The 18,486-nt window shown below is 41.8% G+C and overlaps 1 protein-coding gene across 4 annotated transcripts; it reads left to right on the forward strand.

The window, feature by feature from the left end:
• The first annotated feature begins 342 nt into the window (after positions 1-342).
• LOC308322512 (regulator of cell cycle RGCC) lies at positions 343-6,260 on the forward strand. Of its 4 annotated transcripts, none has more exons than XM_080773806.1 (5): positions 350-543; positions 1,815-1,985; positions 3,042-3,122; positions 4,012-4,078; positions 5,477-6,260. In XM_080773806.1, exons 1-5 carry the CDS (start codon positions 399-401, stop codon positions 5,733-5,735), a joined length of 723 nt encoding a protein of 240 aa, XP_080629932.1. In that variant the 5' UTR covers positions 350-398; the 3' UTR covers positions 5,736-6,260. The 4 variants fall into 4 exon arrangements, with proteins under 4 accessions (XP_080629935.1, XP_080629933.1, XP_080629932.1 ...); XM_080773808.1 differs by having other exon boundaries at positions 352-543; positions 4,012-4,074; positions 5,463-5,620; XM_080773809.1 differs by lacking the exon at positions 3,042-3,122 and having other exon boundaries at positions 343-543; positions 4,012-4,074; positions 5,463-5,620.
• Positions 6,261-18,486: the final 12,226 nt, after the last annotated feature.

Here is an 18,486-nt window from a genome sequence, read left to right on the forward strand (position 1 = left end):
ATTATTTTTTTAAGTATGTGTACTTTAAGTTGTTGTTTTTACTTTACTTGAGTATTTTTCTTTTCTTTTCTTTTCTTTTCTTTTCTTTTCTTTTCTTTTCTTTTCTTTTCTTTTCTTTTCTTTTCTTTTCTTTTCTTTTCTTTTCTTTTCTTTTCTTTTCTTTTCTTTTCTTTTCTTTTCTTCTTTTCTTTTCTTTTCCTCTTCTCTTCTCTTCTCTTCTCTTCTCACCCATGTTGCATAAGTTTCTATTCCTGTCCCACAGTACTGTAACCATTACGCGCCCCCCGCCCCCTTTACAGTAGCCTAAACTTTCCGCACCGTTCTATTAACTTCCTCCCGTCATCAGAGGCTGTTCTGTTCGATTGGTTGCTTGTTTTCGCCGCTCATTCCGTTACTCCATGCTACGTGACGCCCGACCTCGACCTGTCATCTTCAAAGCCCCGTGTGCGTTCAGACAGAGCAGCTGTGTTCTTCTATTAGCACTTAGCACTGCAGCCATGAATACATTTATTTCTTCAACAATGTCCACGGAGAAAATTGCAGGTGAGTCCTAAGGTTCTGCTTGAGTGTTTGCTCTAACTACAATTGCATTTAATAGCCCACTGATTTTGTTTGAGACTGAAACTTGTAGAGCGTGTTGAGAGTTTGAATAAGCTCATTTTCATGTCAGTTTGTTGTAAATCGCATTAATCAGAGTCAACGGGATTAAAGAATGGAATAGTTTCCAGCCTATAGGCTATGCAGCAGTTTGCAGCTTAATCCCCAATGTTATTTCACAAATAGCCTATAATTCAACTAGACACGGTATTTTCCCTTGTTGATGTTGATATACCAGCCGTTTTGAGAATAGGCTATAACTGTAAAAAATAAATAAACAAATAAACAAACGCAACCGCTGGGATTATACTTGTATTGGCTCACTGCGGTGCATGTCACTGTTCCAGCAGGCTACATCATTGATTGGCGGAGAAGAAGGGAAAAAAAACACTCCAGTGGTGTGGTGGTGGAAGAAATTTGGCCTATTCAGATTTATTTTGTACTTAGCAATGTATACTCTATTACAAGTAAAAGGCCGTATTTTTTTTTTTTACATAGACTATACTTTAGAGGAAAGGCAGCTGAAAGTACAACATATATTAGCATATACTGTAGCGGTGTAGCCTATAGTAAAGTTTGAAAGTTTTCCATAGAGGCAAATTGAAATATTGTAGCCTACTATTATTTAATTTAAATTTAATTATGGTACAAGTAAGTTACTTTGTAGATATTATTTTCTTGTTTTGTATACTTGTTATCTGTTATTTCTTTCTATTTCCATGTAGGCCTATATATTTTTAAGTAACAGTTTTGCACATACAAAGTTTCCACTTGACAGACAATATTATACTGTACATGTAGGCAAAAACTTGTATTATACGTGTTAACTTTCCACCACTCATTGATCGGCTGCACTCGACCATATCGGAGAGTTATTTCAGATGTTTCCCTCTAATCTTGCAAACACTGGTGTCAGATTTTAAATCTGAGGTTTTTCTGGTAGGCCTATAGCCTACTATTTAAATAGTTTTGAGAAAAAAATCCCGCTGACAACATTGCAGCTATTTGTTTCATAAAGGTCAATACCCTGTATATATAATGCATATAGTATATGTATAGTGCATAGCTCTGTGTACAGAATGCTGTACACCCTCCAACTGGTGTACGGCATTGTACCATTTTCAACAGTTTTTTATTATAGTTTGACACATGCTTTGGCAATGTAAATGTATGTTTTCTCATGCCAATAAAGCTCCTTTTCAATTGAAAACGGTCAGATTTGGACCTGGAGCTGGGGGAACTGCTGCAGGAGTTCCAGGATGTGGTGGCGGAGCTGAAGGCGCCCTCCTCCCAGAGCAACCCTCTCACATACCAACGTCTGCTGAAGGACGCCAAGAGTCGCTTAGGAGGGGGAGGGGACGACAGTGGAGTTGAAGACTCCGATTACAGTGAGTAACTAAACGACAATTACAATAAATAATAATGCCCAATCCTTCTGTGATGACGAACCAGTTAAAACATTTAATTATGCATTTGAGCTTGTATATTTGCTATTTTCAAATGGCCGATGGATATAGGGTTAATATGGTTAAACCGATTTACCCGGGGACTCCCTGAAACCCCCTCAAGGAACCACTTTGAGAACCACTGGGCTACAATGAGGCTAGTAGGAAGTTTACATGCTGTCATGTGCATCATTTGCCCTTGAGTCAGACGTGACGCCATTGACATTAATTCTGCATGGCTAACATGAAATGAGACCCACAACAGGACGCATTTATTAGAATCATCAGTTCACCGGCAACAATGGCTTTGGCGCACTATGCAATGAACTGTAATTATTGCATGGACTTTATAGCCTATCTTTTGGTTTGTCTATAGTTAGGAGTTAGAAGTGTTTTGGCTGTGTTTGCTGCCATGATGAAACCCCAGCTCACTACATTGCATCATGCAAGCTCAGCATCATGAGTCACTTGGAGCACGTCACCGCCCGTGAACCATTGTTTGCGTCTAATCGTGTACAATTATGGGCAACCCATGGACTATTATAGAAGATTATTGCTTTTTATCATTTCTACGGTCTGACCTCCTCTTTTTGTCTTTATTGTTTCTTCTTGCCCCCCCCCCTGCTCTCTCTCTCTGTCTCTTTCGCTTACTAACTCTTTTTGAGAGTCTGGCTTTCAGAAATTAGCCAAGTCTATGAGAATTGTAACGTTTTAATGTAATTTCTTAACAAAAAGCACCCCCCCCCCAAAAAAAAAAAACAGGACCCCAGCCAAGTCTATGGACTTTTTTCTTTTCTTGTTTTCTTTTAAGCAGTGACGTCATGTGGCAGCCACAGTGGGCGTCTGTCTGTCTGTCTGTCTGTCAATTTAGTCAGTTCATTTCAATAAAGGCAAAGATATTGGCATACGAAAACATAGGTTTCCATGGCCCAATGTAAGTGTCTGAAACATAAACACAGTGCCTGTCTCTGTCCCCCCCCCCCCCCCCCCCCCCCCTAGGCAGCGAGGCTTCCCTTGCTAACAGTCTGAATGCCAGCGAGGAGGAGCTTCACACAGCAGGCATAACGCTGGCACCAAAAGGTAGAACAACAACAACTGACTGTGTTGTCTTCAGCGATGGCTATCTGACTGACTGTGTGTCCACGCTCACTGTTATGCACACAAACAGCACACAGACATTTGCATGGGGATTGTCCTGTGTCTTCTTTACAAAACAATGCTTAGTAGCATCTCCAACTGTTAAAGGTCTCTGCAGGAGCTGGGACGGGTGGGATTAGCACTAGAGACTGTGTGTGTGCGTGTGCGTGTGCAATCTCCATGGATGAAAACATTCGGAAGGTGATTAGGGGGTGCCAGCCTGTCTTTGTTCGTCAGCACAGACTTTATGTCATTACTGTTGGGTTAAATATTCATGTATATTCATACTCTTTTATCATTGTTTAAATAGGCCTATTTATAACGCCCACACAGACCGACTTAAGTAAACACATTCAACCTGCCATGTTATTTCCCCCCACATTTCTTTCAGAGAAAATAAAAGCTGCAACCCATCACCATGCAATTGGCGTTGTGAGCTTGTAGATCACCTTTTTTTGCATGACATTGTCGATGAAGCGTAGAATATGGCATTAATCCATGAATAAAAGAGAGAAAGAATGGACATACAAGGCTTCTGACACGATTAGATGCAGACAAATACTGCCGAGTGGTTGCATCAAGCCGGTTAAGAGGTTTCGTCAAGTTTTATGCGGACATTCATTTTATTTCCATTATGGAAGCATTTGGGGTCTTATGCAACTCAGAGAGTTACTTTAGCTCACCGCTTTAGGTCCAAAGGAAATGCCACTGAATTTAGCTGAGTTTCTCCACAGAAATGTTCCATTTTGTGTTCTCTCTCTCTCTCTCTCTCTCTCTCTCTCTCTCTCTCTCTCTGGGTTCTAACATTCTCTCCTCTCCTCTCTTCCTTCAGCTAAGCTGGGAGACACGAGGGAACTTGAGAGTTTCATTGACAGTCTGGACCGGGAACTCGCTGGTACGTATACTTATTTGAAAGAATGACGGCACTATCGCGGCACGCTCCGTTTATTCCTTTAGTTCAGTGGCTCTCAGACGGAGGTCCTTGAGGGGGTTCCTGAGGGTCCCCAGCAATATGAGGGAACAGTTGTATTATTATTTATAAGGGAGAATGTATATCTACTGTTATTTCCCTATATATATAGACAGTTAAAGAACTCTTTAATAAATCTACCCCGGTTTTTGTTGTCCAGCACCGTGTACTGTATACCGGTAATTATGTGGATGTTCATATCCTCCCTGTCTTTATGCTTTGTAAATATTCAGCAGAATGTTACTTTAAACTTGGCATCCTTCTACTATGTAATTATTATTATTATAATGCGATTCATTCATATCTGCCTGACAGCAACGGTATAAGGCTTAAGTGGTTAAACTAAAACTAAGTATACAGTACGCTGGTGAGTGGCAGTGCTGGAAAAAAGTACTCCCATGTTTTGCTTATGTAAAAGTTTCAATACTGCAATATAGAAATAATCTAGTAAAGGTCCAAAATTAAATATTTACTTGAGTAAAAGTACTGGCTTCAAAATGTACCGGTACATAAAGTAGCAAAAGTATTCATTATGCAGAATGTCCCATTTCAAGTTTTCAAATGTTTAAAAATCTTTTGAAAATAGCTCACAATGGTCCCATCGGGGGCTTGTAGACTGACCTTTTGACTATTTTCAAATGGCTGAAATGTAATATGGGCTGAAGTGTATGTTTGTATGTATGTTTTCTAATAATAATAAAATTAATAAAAAAAAGAAAAAGTAGTGTAGTATAAGATTTGGATTTGAGATATAGTGGAGTTGTACTTGGTTAATTTCCACCACTGGTGAGTGGGCTGCATAGGACTATATAGGGTGGGTTAGAATATGACAGATAGTCCATCATATAGCTATAGGGATACAGACCCACCCTCTATGTTCATTACCTGTGTAGAGATACAGGCCCACGCCCCCATATAGTCCCTTATCTCGGAGACCCTCTCTCTCTCTCTCTCCTCCTGTGTAAATGCCATGTCTGCATGGGGGGACTCAGGTGGGTTATCTGCTAAGCCCTCATTGATAATGGCCCTCTGGACTAGACTACATGAGCACCATGTTTCCTGCTATCAGAACTAAGGCTGTAGTGTTTCAGTGCATGTACACACATACACGTACACAAGCATGCGCAGATGCACCATCCCCCCTCCACACACACACACACACACACACACACACACACACACACACACACAGTATGTGTGTGCATTAGTGCTGGCTTGTTTATATGAGTGCATGCGTGACATTTGTGTATGTGTTTATATACAGTGTGACTGACTGCATGCATTGTATTCTGTCTCCTGAACGCTGTGGACAGAGATGTGAGCAGAGAGAGAGAGAGAGACGTGCAGAGAGCCACGCAGAGCAGAAGGACAGGGAGAGGAGAGGAGAGGAGGCCAGAGGCGACATGCCAGGGCTGAACGCTTCACATCTGAACCACAGCGAACGCTCCCCTCCCCTTGTTCTCTCCTCTGTCCGCTCCGCTCCACTACAAGGGAAAAGGTTAACAACAGGAATTAAAAGGGCATTGGGCTCTCCAACAGACGGTGGAATAACAGCAGTAGTACCCTCTGCTGCAACACTCCGCTGAGACACTTGGAAACACAGCGGCCCGCAGCGCCCAACCAGATGTGTGACATATTCAAGAACCCAGACCCACAGAGCCTCTCCATCTGTCAGGCTGCGTCATAGGACGACCAGCGAGAGCACTGCTTCGGGACCCATTTGTGGGTTGCGGACACATTTTCATGGGTTCCCTTAATTTTTGGTTTCCTACAATTTGTTATTATTATTATTATTTTTAATCCCAAAAAAGCTAAATTTTTAATTAATTAAAAAACACAATTCAATGTTTTTTTTCCAGTCATTTCATGAAGAAAAATCGAAGAAATTCCAATTAGAAAACAAATGTTTGAGAAGGAGTGAAAATGGCCGATCTGGGTCCCTGGAATTTACATTCCAGACATACAGTATGAAATGTACAGTTATTGTTAATATTTGTGTTTAATTTTGTAAAGTATTTTGCACAAGACTTAGTTTTTTACTAAGCGTTGATATTGTACAGAGGACTTCACAATACATATCAATAAAGTTTTCTTTTCTTGCTTCAATTATATTTGGCTTTGGCGTCATATGTTTCACTTAGTCATTTGATCTAGCACACTACACACAGGGCCGCATATCCTTCATGCTACTATATTTGGTGTATCCCTGGGTTGTCAGTTTTTATAATAAGCATTTCATTTTTCTTGAAATACTTCCTACTAACGCTGAAGAAGAATGGCAGTCCGTGTGACTCCGCCGCCACAGAGCCTAAAACAGGGATGCTGGAAGTGTCACAGCACATGACAGTGGAGCCTTTCACCCACTTCTCTCTGTCTGTGCCGGTGCCTCCGCATGCCTTTCCTGATTATGCTTAGAGTTGACTTGAGTTTCACTTCTGCCACCGCGTCAGGAAAGCCATAAATTTAGCTCCGACACTGGCTGAAGACAGCTTAAAATGGGGAAGTGCGTCATTTCGAATTTAAAGAGGTGCTCAGGTGACTGCAGACTGTCTGCATTATTATTATTTTTTAAAGCTTGGCGTTTCGGGATTAATGTATATACCGTACATACTGTAAGACATAACTACACACACTGTTCCATGGGGTCCAATTCAACTACACATGGATATCAAATACATATTTTTAGGAGGTCATGAAAAATTTGCTGCTGGTGTTTGTGACTTTCAACAGGATAAATTCTATCAAAAATCTAATAAGGGGCATATGTAGAAATGCACCAAGTCTCTGTCTGTGTGTGTGTGTGTACTGTTAATCCACGTAACTCAAGAACTCAAATTCGACACGCACGTTCCACACCACCACAGGGAGTGCAGTGCCCGGTGTCGAGGCAGTCGGACCCATGGTTGTCCAGAACCTCCCCAAAAAGGCCCCTGCCCGGGCTCTGGACAGGGCCTGTTCTGACATCATTCTGACATCCCTATAGACTCCATATGTGGGGCATGCCTGACAAAGATCTCCATATATGGGCATGAAAAGGACACAGACATAATATCTGGGTGGGGCATGCATTTCCAACTTGCATCGTTCCAAGTAGGCCAGTGCCCAACGTGCACTGCTGTAGAGCCTCCAACCGCTCTAGTATGCGTACATTTGTCTGATGCAGAGCCATTGCATTTTCTATAGCCATTGTATTTTATTTACATTGTATTTTATAGCTCAGTACTTTGAGGACCTCACAAAATTGCATTTTGCTTCTTGTACCTGTATGAGTCAGAGTAGTGGCAAATAAACCTTCTTGATTCTTGACAATCCCACAAAACAAGACATGAAATAAGTCCAGCATAATATAATTAAAAACAACAAAACCTTTTTCTTTTAATATATAAAATGCAGGCACATAGTCTATTCAATGATTTGGCAGTAGTTGGGTTTGTTTCACATATACGTTGCTGTATGACACCAGTGTTGTTTTAGTTTTAGTCATACTAAATATCATAAGATTTTTGTCGACTAAATCTACAGTTGATTTTGTCGACTAAAATGTATTTTGGCGGGCCTTGATGCCGTCGTAATGACTGACTGTTTTTACACTCTTCTTATCTCTTGTCCACTAGTCCCTTGACTCCCTTCCTAACATTTTAGTTTTTATTTGTTGACGACATTGTCAGTATATTTAGTCTTTTAGTCTTTTAGTCATCATAGCTTAGTTTTCACTTAGTTTTCATCTGTGAAAAAAGGTCGTTTTAGTCGACGAAATCAACACTGTATGACACAGTAAAAATATTCATGCATTGTCTTTCTTTACATTTCTAAAGCAGGATGGATGTTTGCCATTCTAGTCTTGTATAGGTGACTGTGGTGACATATAGTATACAGTACTTTACCGCAAGGACAGGAGATCGTGCCACAAATCTTGTACTGGTTCCTGTTACAGGATAGAAGCAGGAAATGCCCTGAGCTGAGTGTTGTTGAAATGAAATGAAAATGAAATGACATGCTACTGATGGTGAGGGTTGTAGGGTTGTTTTGGAAGTGCGTCATTGCTGCATTGAGAAGGAAACAATGTAATTCCTTTCAGTGGATTTTACTTCGCTATTGTTAGTCATCAACAGGCAACCCAGATTTGAAAATGGTGGCTCAGGGGTAGAGTAGCCGATGGGAACCACAAGGTTCCCAGTTCGATCCCGGGCTCCGGCCCCCAGAGTTGCTGTCGAAGTGTCCTTGACGAAGACGCTGAATCCCTAATTGCTCCCGATGGTGCCTTGCATGGTTTCCCAGCCATCGGTGTATGAATGTGTGAAAATGTAAGGCACAATCTATGTAAAGCCCATTGGATAAATACGCTATATAAATGCATCATTTACAAAATAAATTTGACTGAATTGGCGATAAAACAAGTTAAATATTCTTTCTGTCTTTGCTCATCCATCATATATGAGGTATATGAGCCTTTCTGTTAGTCAGCTGTCATTCCGTCAACAGCATTGGGTGTATCAGATGTCAGCCTTTGTTCGAGTGTACAGGTATCTCCACCCTGTCGTCAAAGCAACGCGGCTTAAAGAAAGGACAAGGCAGACATGAAAGCTGTGGTTGGAGGCGTGATATTTTACTCGTGACTTATGATTTTACTGTGGCTGACATTAGCGGCGTAATCTGTCTGGAAAATATGCCAAACAAGACTGTAAACAGCACTGCTGAGAGGTGTGGAACATAAAAAAGCTGAGCGAGGATGGTGATCGCAGAGTCATCACAGCATTTTTTTCTGACAGACGTGTGATGTCTTCTTAAAAAAAGAAATGTGAGAGCTGAGGTCCTCAGGTGTCACATCTAGAGAAAGAATTCAGATTTATTTCTCACAATCATATAGTATGTGTGATACTATATTGGTGTGACATGCACCAACAGACACAATATAAAACTGGGTACGATAAACTGTGTAAGTAAAGTGTGTGCCAGAGTGTAGCACATTTTGAATAAACTTAAAGTGTGTGCAAGCAATATCAGTATCAGTCACTTTAGAATGTTCTACATTTATTTTGGATATACAATATACATGCATGTTACGAAGGAACGAAGTGTCGCTCTGACATCACAACCATGGCGTCAGAGATGACATCACGATATTATAAATACAAGGCCTCAGCAGGTTCACCCGTAGAATTAAGCTTGGATCTCTAGTTGTGACTTACTCACCTTTGACTATTGAACCCACCTGCCTCAAGAGATCGCATTTCTAGCCCTTACTAACTAAGGTGTGACCTCTCGGCTTTAATTCCCAGACCAGATCTCAGGCTCTTTGATATAGAGCCTCGGTTACAATGCAGATGAAGGCTGACCAAAGTTTATACATAGTAAAACATTTTTGTGCTGAATTGTAGTAATTCTGAGCAAGATAAAGTCCAAAAATGTGCCAGGGAATTTAAGAGAAGAGAAAAGAAAATAGAAGAAAATACAAATGCAGTGTGTGCTCTGTGCTCTCGAGTATTTACAGTTTGATAACTCTGATAGAGTGAAAAACCTCTTTGTCTCTCTGCAGCAACATTGTGACCATGCAGGCGCTAGCTTGCCTTACTGCAGATATTCTCTGCGAGTTCTTTAAAATCATTTGAGCTCTGCTCAAACACCAGCAGTGTATGAATCCTGTGGGGTGGGAATTTAAGTCCCCATGGCCGGTCAAGGGCACCACCCTTGGCAGTGCTTAATTGCTGGTCCCGGGAGGAGCTGTTCATACCTGCGAGACTTATGCTGCAAAGCTATACACAGCGTACACCGTACAGTATTGGTAGCTTTGTATCTTTGTAGCTGAAGTTGAAACCAGCTCAACTTTTGTAGCTGTTGTAGCTTTTGCAGTAGCTACAAAAGTTTGTCACTGGCTTCCATTGGAAATGAAAGGTGGACTGTATCTTTGCATCTGCTTGTGTGAATGCAGCATTATACTTTTTCTCAGTTCTCTGAGGTGGTACAGGCACTGCCTAACCCTTAGTTGCCACACCTCGCCTCGAACAATGTGTGGGCAGGAATGTTCCCTAGTGCATTGGTGATGGAACCTCACCCTAGCTGCTGACAGTCAGAGAAGTCTGATTCTGTCTTCGGTCGCTTACTAGACTGTTGTTTTTCCCCCTCATAATGTCATGCGGCAGTAAGATTATGTAACATGCCAGCCATACCATCCACCTCTGTGAAAGTCTACGGGGTAAAATGATTGATGGACCCGACTCCGGTCATTGCGTCAGTGGTCGTGTCCAAAGGGAAGCCACGCTGAACCTTAAACATGTTGTTCCTGCTCTGTTTACGTCTCATTATGGAACGCTTTGTTCAGGGCGTCTGCATCTCCTCTGAACTCTGGCCAACTGCTTAACCCCTCCTGACCAGAACAGGGCCTTCTTGGCAATGGCCTGTGACGAGAGGCGAAGATGGGGGGTGGATGGAGAGACAGACGGGAGGGCTTAATGCACAAGGGGCCAGGCGGAGAGAGGAAGTGAGAACAATGAGCTGAAAAGTAAAACGGGCATACTGAAACGTTGAGAAAACGATGATGAAAGCGAAACAAGACTAAGACCTTTAAGGTAAACAGAGTTCAGTTTGAGGCTCTAATGAATCAAGATTGGGAGTATTGGCAAACGAAACCATCCTCGTCGTGGATGTAGTATAACTGATGCGTGTGTGTCTGCAATACTGCACTGACAAGTTTGATTAATGACAGCCATATTTAACCAGTGCCTCTTCCGCTTTATTTTGAGAACCACGTAGACTGATAATATGGTGCATAGACTGAAAATAAAATGTTGGAGAAAAAACCCCCAATGTAACTTAAGGTACGTTGGTTATCCGCTCTACCTGTACCGCTGCTGTCGCAAATATATAAATTTCGGCTGCTGATAAAGATGAACATTACCGCCGTCAAACAAGAGGCCTAAAGGCAAACAAAGGCATTTCCTTATACTGAAGTTCATTTCTGTAGTTCTTGCACCAACTTTTCCGAACTAGCTGAACAGTGAACACCACTGCAGAGACACCAACGCAAACACTGTGTGTCACTGGTCAGACACCCCGTGTGCTCATGATTTATATTACGGCCTGTCACGGGCGGCAGTGGATGGTAGAGCGGCCGTTCTATCCCAGGCTCCCCAGAGTTGGTGTCAATTGTCGAAGTGTCCTTGAGCAAGACACTGAACCCCTAATTGCTCCCGGGTGGTTTCCTGGACCTACGCCATCGGTGTATGAGTGTGTGTGTGTGTGTGAATGGGTGAATGTAATGCACAATCTATGTAAAGCGCTTCGGATAAAAGCACTATATAAATGCACCATGAAAGTAAAATCTGGTCTCACTCTCAACAGAAGACAGAGAGGACAGCAACGTGCCATGGGCAGTTTTGGAAGAAAAAAGAAGTTGGCTGAGGTTGTCAGAAGGTAACATCCTCCTCTGTAATCTATCTCTGAGCTATATACAAACACAACTTGATGGCAAATTATTCCTGTAGACAGATAGCACACACATTGTACATTGTGTGTTGCCAGTAGTGGCAACACTTTGTGTGCTTTGACAAATTATGTCAAAGCACACATCGGAGATTAGTTGATTGAATTTGGCGGCACATTATTGTTGATTTGGTTTTAGGCATAGTTTAGTCTACGAAATATACAGTTGATTTTGTGATGTGATGCCCGCGACGTCGTTATGGCATATATTCCACATGGTTACATGCTGAAAATAGCCTATGTGAGCTTGTAGATCTGCTATTTTCAGAGGAACCGAAGGAACCGTTCCAACATTGAGGGACTGGAAGCATTTCTAGAACCGCTTCTATTACACATACAGAGCTGGTATGTGCATTTCACGTCTGTTATATAATTCCAATGCCGTTCAGGAATACCCTTTACGGATCCATTTGGTTCTATGTACACTGTACAGTATACACTCTCAGAGTTACAGACGTATAAAGGCTCATACATAGTCTGGATCTTCGGTGGTGAGGTGACCACCGAACTACAACATGACGTCACGAGCCGCGGTGAAGAGCAAACCACCGCCACCGCCCCAGCCCTTCTCTCTGTTTTTACTCGCCACCGCTCAACGTTATTTCAGTGGTCACCTCACCACCGAAAATCCAGACTATGAATGAACCTTTAGTGTCCATTTGGAACGCCCTGGAATGGTTAAAGGGAACCGGGCGTTAATGAATTGGACTGTTAAGAGGGAAGCGTTAAAGATCTGTAATCGTTAAAATCCTAAAGGATCCCAACCCTAGGTGTGACAGTGGGTGAAGTGATCTTTTGTATAAACTCCCATCATTTGTAGCTTTCATGATGGGGAAGAAGACTAGAATAGGAAGGAAAGAACAAGAAAACAGGTCAGATATTCAACAATGAAACACGTGTGGATAGGTAGACGGATGGACCGACGAACCGACTGACACAGACATCCTTAGAGCCACACCACTAGCGGGGCTAAAAAGAGAAGCAGTGTTTAAAACACCATGGGTAATCATACAGCATAGAGGGCAACCTGATCCTCCTGGGCGATCTGGTCCACTCAGACAAAAGAGAGGGTGACTGATTGAGGACACAGCCGTTCAGGAACCTGAAAAACAAACTTGTCTTCGACATAAGGGAATTTACCCCAAAGTTCTGAGAACAGGAGAGAGTGCGATATGCAATGTGACTGTAAGGAAAGAAACGCAATAATCATGTGAAGATGAAACCCAAAGGTTTTCTCATGGGTACTAATGTAAATTCCTGTGTTCTGTTCATAGGTGTATTTCATTCATATGAATATCTACCGTTGTTTTTTTACCTACACAATACAAATCGTCAGTGTTGTGCATTTAACTCTTGAGAGTGTACAAATATAGTCACAAATGGATAAATGAACACATTCATTTATTCATTGTTTTGTGGGGGCTGAGGGGCATTTTCAAGGATTTATAACTGTGATAGAGATAGTGGAGATAGGCAGGAAATGGCAGGAGATATATGGGAAGGTCATTCGGCAAAAGGCCTCGGGTCAGATTTGAAACCAGGATGGCTGTGTAAGAACTGAGCCATAAATGGTATGCACTTTGTCAGGTAAGCCACAGGGCCGTGTCCATAAGTCCATTATGTTTAGATAAATCAAGGGTAGGCACCAAGCGTTTACCAGCACAGACTAATTGCTCTACATGTTTATTTGATATATTACATAGATAGATTTGATAGAATGGATTAGATTTATCATGTGGGACAGTCTCCGTATTGCGTTTCACCTGCTAATTAAGGCAGTGTCATTTGATTGGCAGCACACAAAAGTAAGAAGGCCAATGATATGTCACTCATTTGTGCCTTGTTTCTTGGAAACAGGATGATACATTTATGGACTAACTCAGTTCATTAGCTGATAAATTGATACCACCATCAGACAGGAGAATACAGTCTCGGCAGGCAGAGCAACAATGAATACCACGTTATGCCCTTTACAGCTTTCACCTATAGACTTGTGCGTCTCAGTAATAAATGTCACACAGACTTAATCTCTCCGTGCTGCACAATGCTCGTTTGTTTTTCCCCGCTAGTTAGCATCCTAATGAAGACATAATTGACTATAGCAGAAAGGGGACACGTGTTATTATCAGAACAACGAGTAAATGAACCAGGGATAGGGCCCCGTGCAGGGAGCTTATCGTGGACAAGATGAGTCCTGCATGCAAAGCACGCAGCGCTCTGTCATCTGCATGATGAGAGACCAGAGTTATGTATCTCCCTTGATAGCTCTCCAAATGGTCCGGGCTAACAAAGCTCTCCCAAGGAATTAGCTGGCTCTATGGCTCTACAGACACCCCCACCTCCACACTCCAGCTGAATTGTCAGATCCAGACTGGGACTTGCATAAACGATCCAGCGGGTCCCAGAGCCAGGATCAAGGACTCTGCTTTGCTATTTCTTGCAGACAGAGCTCAGTTCACCAAAGGCCAAACGAGGGGCGTGGGCCATCATCAAAAGACTCAATGCAATGTTGTGCAACTTGTGTTTCATGTGACATCATTTTGAAAGTTGCATGAGCTATTCATGAATCATGAAACTACGTAACTTATTGCAGAATAATTCTCTCATAACTGTATAATATTGCATGCTTTGCACCAATAGAAACAGCTGTGGGGTTGGTTGGTTGATATACAGGACTAATTCACTGTTTCCAAATAATGACTTTGAATTGAAATATGTCAAAAATGCAATGTGAAACCCCCTCTTTGTAAGGAAAAAACACAATATTCCTTTGTTTCAATCCCATCAGCACAAAAGAGACATTAGAGGACCATTTACGTAATGCTATTTCCTGTTTAGTTCTGACTTTAGTCCCACCTCATTGTGTGGGACAGGAAACTACTGGAATTCCTTTTGGAGATACTCATTCCAAAGGAATGGCATTCTTCAAACCACCTTTAGACTTCAAATGTAAGAGTTACATCATGCTTACTGGGAAATCCTCATGAATTCATCCCTCGTCTTTATATCTGCCACATTTCCTATCCTAAATCACTTCCAAAAAGCAGAAGTTAGGTGGGGAAAAAACGTGTTAAATAGCTTTGGCATATTATTTGTAATTCTACTCTCAGTCATGGAATGTCCCATGATGTCTAATGATGCCAATGAAACTTCTAAGCAGTGTTTTATGTCTGGGTAAGTGAGCGGAGCTTAACAGCCCAGTTAAAGATCTGTATCGTAAGTTTTTCCAGCACCACAAGCGCACATGAACCAATACCACAGAAGTTGGGGTGAAGGAGCACAGAGCTCTGGTGAATGTGAGTGTGAAACCTTGTATGCCCCGGCACCCTGGCTTGATTGAAGTGTGGTCTATCTAGTTCTAGTCAAGCAAAATGGATTCTCAAACTTGTTACTTTCTTAAGCTCCAGAAATGTTTCTAGAATGCTCACAGTTTTTCCTGTGAGAGGTTATGCTTAAACAGAAACAAATTAAACAAAAGAAAATCTATTTAAATGTTGCCTGGTTCAGCCACTTAGTGCACAGCCCATATGACAGTGTTGTGCCAGAGTAGTGAAATAGCACACATGTTAGGTTATGTACTCATGGCCACTTGTGATCTTGTAGATCGGCTATTTTTGCTATTTTCTTTTTTGAAAGCATAACAATGCAGAAGAAATAACTTAAAAAGGAAATAAATTAGAAATATTGATACCTATGGTGCCCCAAGACTGCTATCAAACTTTCACTTGAATAACATTCTTTCAGCTGAGAGCCCTCTAAACACCTACTTACAATATGCGTCAGTGAGATACAGCTGCACATGTATTTTGGGCATTGGGAAGAAAATAATGTTTTGTTTCGATTTGCAAATTAACCGAGAACAATGGAGCAAAACAGACCTGCATTTGAGTTACTGTGGGAACTGAAAGTTTCTTTGCAGAGAAGAAAGGGAAAAAAATACCTTTTAAAAATGACTTTGCAAAAGATTTATGCAGGTTCAACTTGTACAATGCAAAACAAAAAGAGACTTTCTTTGTCGGTTTGGTAAAAGTTACAATTCTGAACACATCCATCCTGCTTGTTCCTCAGAAAAAAACCTCATTTGATATTTAATTCCTCTTAAGAATTCAGAGCACAGAACTGACTTGTAGATTTTTTAAATATATGTTTATTGGTAATAGGTTTCAACAATTTAGTACAGTCTGAACATACCATTTTTTTTTCTCCCTCACCCCATCCCTCCCCCCAGTTATCGTCATCAGTAAAACAATATAAAAAAATAACATTAATAATTGAGTACAGACATACAAAAACAAACATACATACAGACAGACATATTTGTAGATGTTCTTGACAAGTGGATCCCTTTGCCTCTGCATGTCCAGACATGCAACTTAATAATGAATTGCATTTTTTTAGCGCTTTTCTAAGTGCTCAAAGTTAACGTAAAATGTTTAAAATAATGAAATTAAGAGCAGCCATTGTATTTTACCCTTCTTTCCATCCCAAATAACTTTTTAATCTCTGAAAGTAACTACATGAGTTTAATAAAAAGTAAAAACTGTTTTTGTTCACTCAGGAGGTGTATCAAATGTATTAGACAGATCATGAGTTAGTGTTTTGTGTTGCGTTGTATGAATGGTGTAGGCCTGTAGGGTAGGGTTGTCCCGATCAGATCGGGTGATCGGAAATCGAGGGACGATCACGTCATTTTCAAATGATCGGAATCAGATCTGGAGCCAAAAAATCTGATCGAGACATCCCTATTATCAATATTATATCCAAATCATGATATTAGACTGGAAATTGTCTGTGATTTGGGATATTGTGATATGGCATAAACGTGTTCTATAAAATCGGGAAGAATCGGTATCGGCAGATACTCAAAATCAAATGATCGGAACCGGAACCGGAGCAAAAAAACGTGATCGGGACATCCCTAGAATGGTGTATATGTAGTTTCTTTGATTATGATTGACACCCCAGGAAGAGTATCTGCTGTGATGCATAGTAAGCTAATGGGTATTTAATAAATAAATCAATAAATTAAATCAAAATATAGTCGTTATGCCAATTAACCCTCCTCACATATTTCTGTGGCACCCTCACCGGGAGGATGTAGCTCCTCCGTCCTACTCCTCCCATTCAACACCGCCCATTGACGGGCACCACCCAAGCCCATATGCTGGGGCGCAGCAAACACTGTCCCCCACACGGCTTCCCTCATCCTCCCAATACGGCCAAGAGTGATCATATAGAATAGATGCTGCACTACCGGAAGCATCATGCTGGGATTGAACTCCTACCCATAAGGTGGACACTACAGACTACAGTGACTTTACCATGGTGGAAAGCCAGTGCTCAAACGTTTACTTAAAAGGACCACTTCACCACTTTTCAACCTATCTTCATGATGTGGAATCCACTTAGAAACTGCAGGATTTCCAGTCCTGAAAAGTTGCAATGCGAAAATGGAAGCCATCGTTCTGACGCTAGTAAAGTCACTGTAGTGTCCATAAGGCTACAAGTACAAGTCCGGAATTCATAATGCGTCGTCGATGCATTGTTAGCTTGTAGATCGGCTATTTTCAGATGTCCGAAATGTAGGGCTGATGGTTATAGTGTTTTTTTGTAATAATAATCAAAATCTACAAAGTAACTAGTAACTAAAGTAAAAGTCACTCGAGTGGATCATAAAAACGCACGTTTTATGTTTTTGTGTGTATGCCCTGGTTTCCCAGATTAACACAAATTATCTAAAAAGAATGAGATAGCGTTCAATAACCTTCTGGAAGAACTTAATAACATGGTCTCCACTGTAGTATCACAGCCTAGTTTACAGTTTACACACCACCTAGTTTATGAAGGTCCGTTCATGTAACCTTCCCCCTCCTCCATCATTAACCCACATCTAGGACTCTGCCATCTGATGGTGAAATACAGCCCATGCAAAACAAAGAAAAGTAGCCCACCTGCTCGCTGTGAATAATCTCATAAGCATGGCTCTTAACTCTGCAGGTTAATGTTGCAATTGACAAGTGCAATTAGAAAAGCGCTGAAAGATTCAGGGATTCAGCAGAGCTGAGAGTTTTTAACGTGGAGTTCCTCCCCTCCCTTCTTGTTCCACAGCTGAGGGCGGGCGGCGGGGAAAAAAAGCTGAAAATGAACAGCCTTGAAACGGCTTTGCCCGCGTGTCTCCTTGCGCACAGGCTTTACCGGACGACGAGTTGCATGAGTGATGCTCTGTGGAGGTTTACGGTGTGCTCGTTTGCCCCGTATTTTGTTACCCGTGTGTGCACCATGCCTCACACGCGCACCGGGAGAGACGTTGGCTCTAGTCTCTGCGGCCCCAGCCATATCATCAGGCCATCCATCTTACAGAGAGGGCAGATTATTATGGAGGCGACAGGCAGCTTTAGTCCAGGGGGGGCAGGTGGGACCGCTGCTGCTGCACGGATGAACTATAGGCTGCTACTGTTCTTTTACTGCAGTGGTTCTCAAAGTGGGGTCCGGGGGACCCCCAGGGGTCCTTGAGAGGGTTCCTGGAGGTCCCCGGCTGCAGCAGAAAGGAGTTAATGATATAACATCAAAGTCTGTTTAACCACTTCAACCCTATAAAGTTTGTTTAAAGTCCAACAACCCGTTCTCAGTTTTTCCCTTGACTTTTGACCTTTAAAATCCAATCGCTGATCTTGTCTCCAGGGCTGTCCACTGATCAGCATCTCTAAAGTTTCATGAAAATCTGATAGACAAAATAAACAAACACACACACGCGCACACGCAGACGGCACCGATGTCAATATCCTGCCATGCTTTGCTGCAGGCAGCGAAATTAATTTAGGAGCAGAGAAAATAAAGAAATATCCCACAGAGTCAACG

Source organism: Protomyctophum bolini, assembly GCF_963924005.1.
Source record: "Protomyctophum bolini genome assembly, chromosome: 10".
NCBI classification, from domain to species: domain Eukaryota; kingdom Metazoa; phylum Chordata; class Actinopteri; order Myctophiformes; family Myctophidae; genus Protomyctophum; species Protomyctophum bolini.

Excerpts from the sequence above, each read along its gene's own strand:
- LOC308322512 (XM_080773806.1), top strand. The coding sequence starts at position 399 with ATGCTACGTGACGCCCGACCTCGACCTGTCATCTTCAAAGCCCCGTGT. Across the intron at positions 1,986-3,041 it reads AGTTGAAGACTCCGATTACA|GCAGCGAGGCTTCCCTTGCT; the intron begins GTGAGTAACTAA and ends CCCCCCCCCTAG. Across the intron at positions 3,123-4,011 it reads CATAACGCTGGCACCAAAAG|CTAAGCTGGGAGACACGAGG; the intron begins GTAGAACAACAA and ends CTCTTCCTTCAG.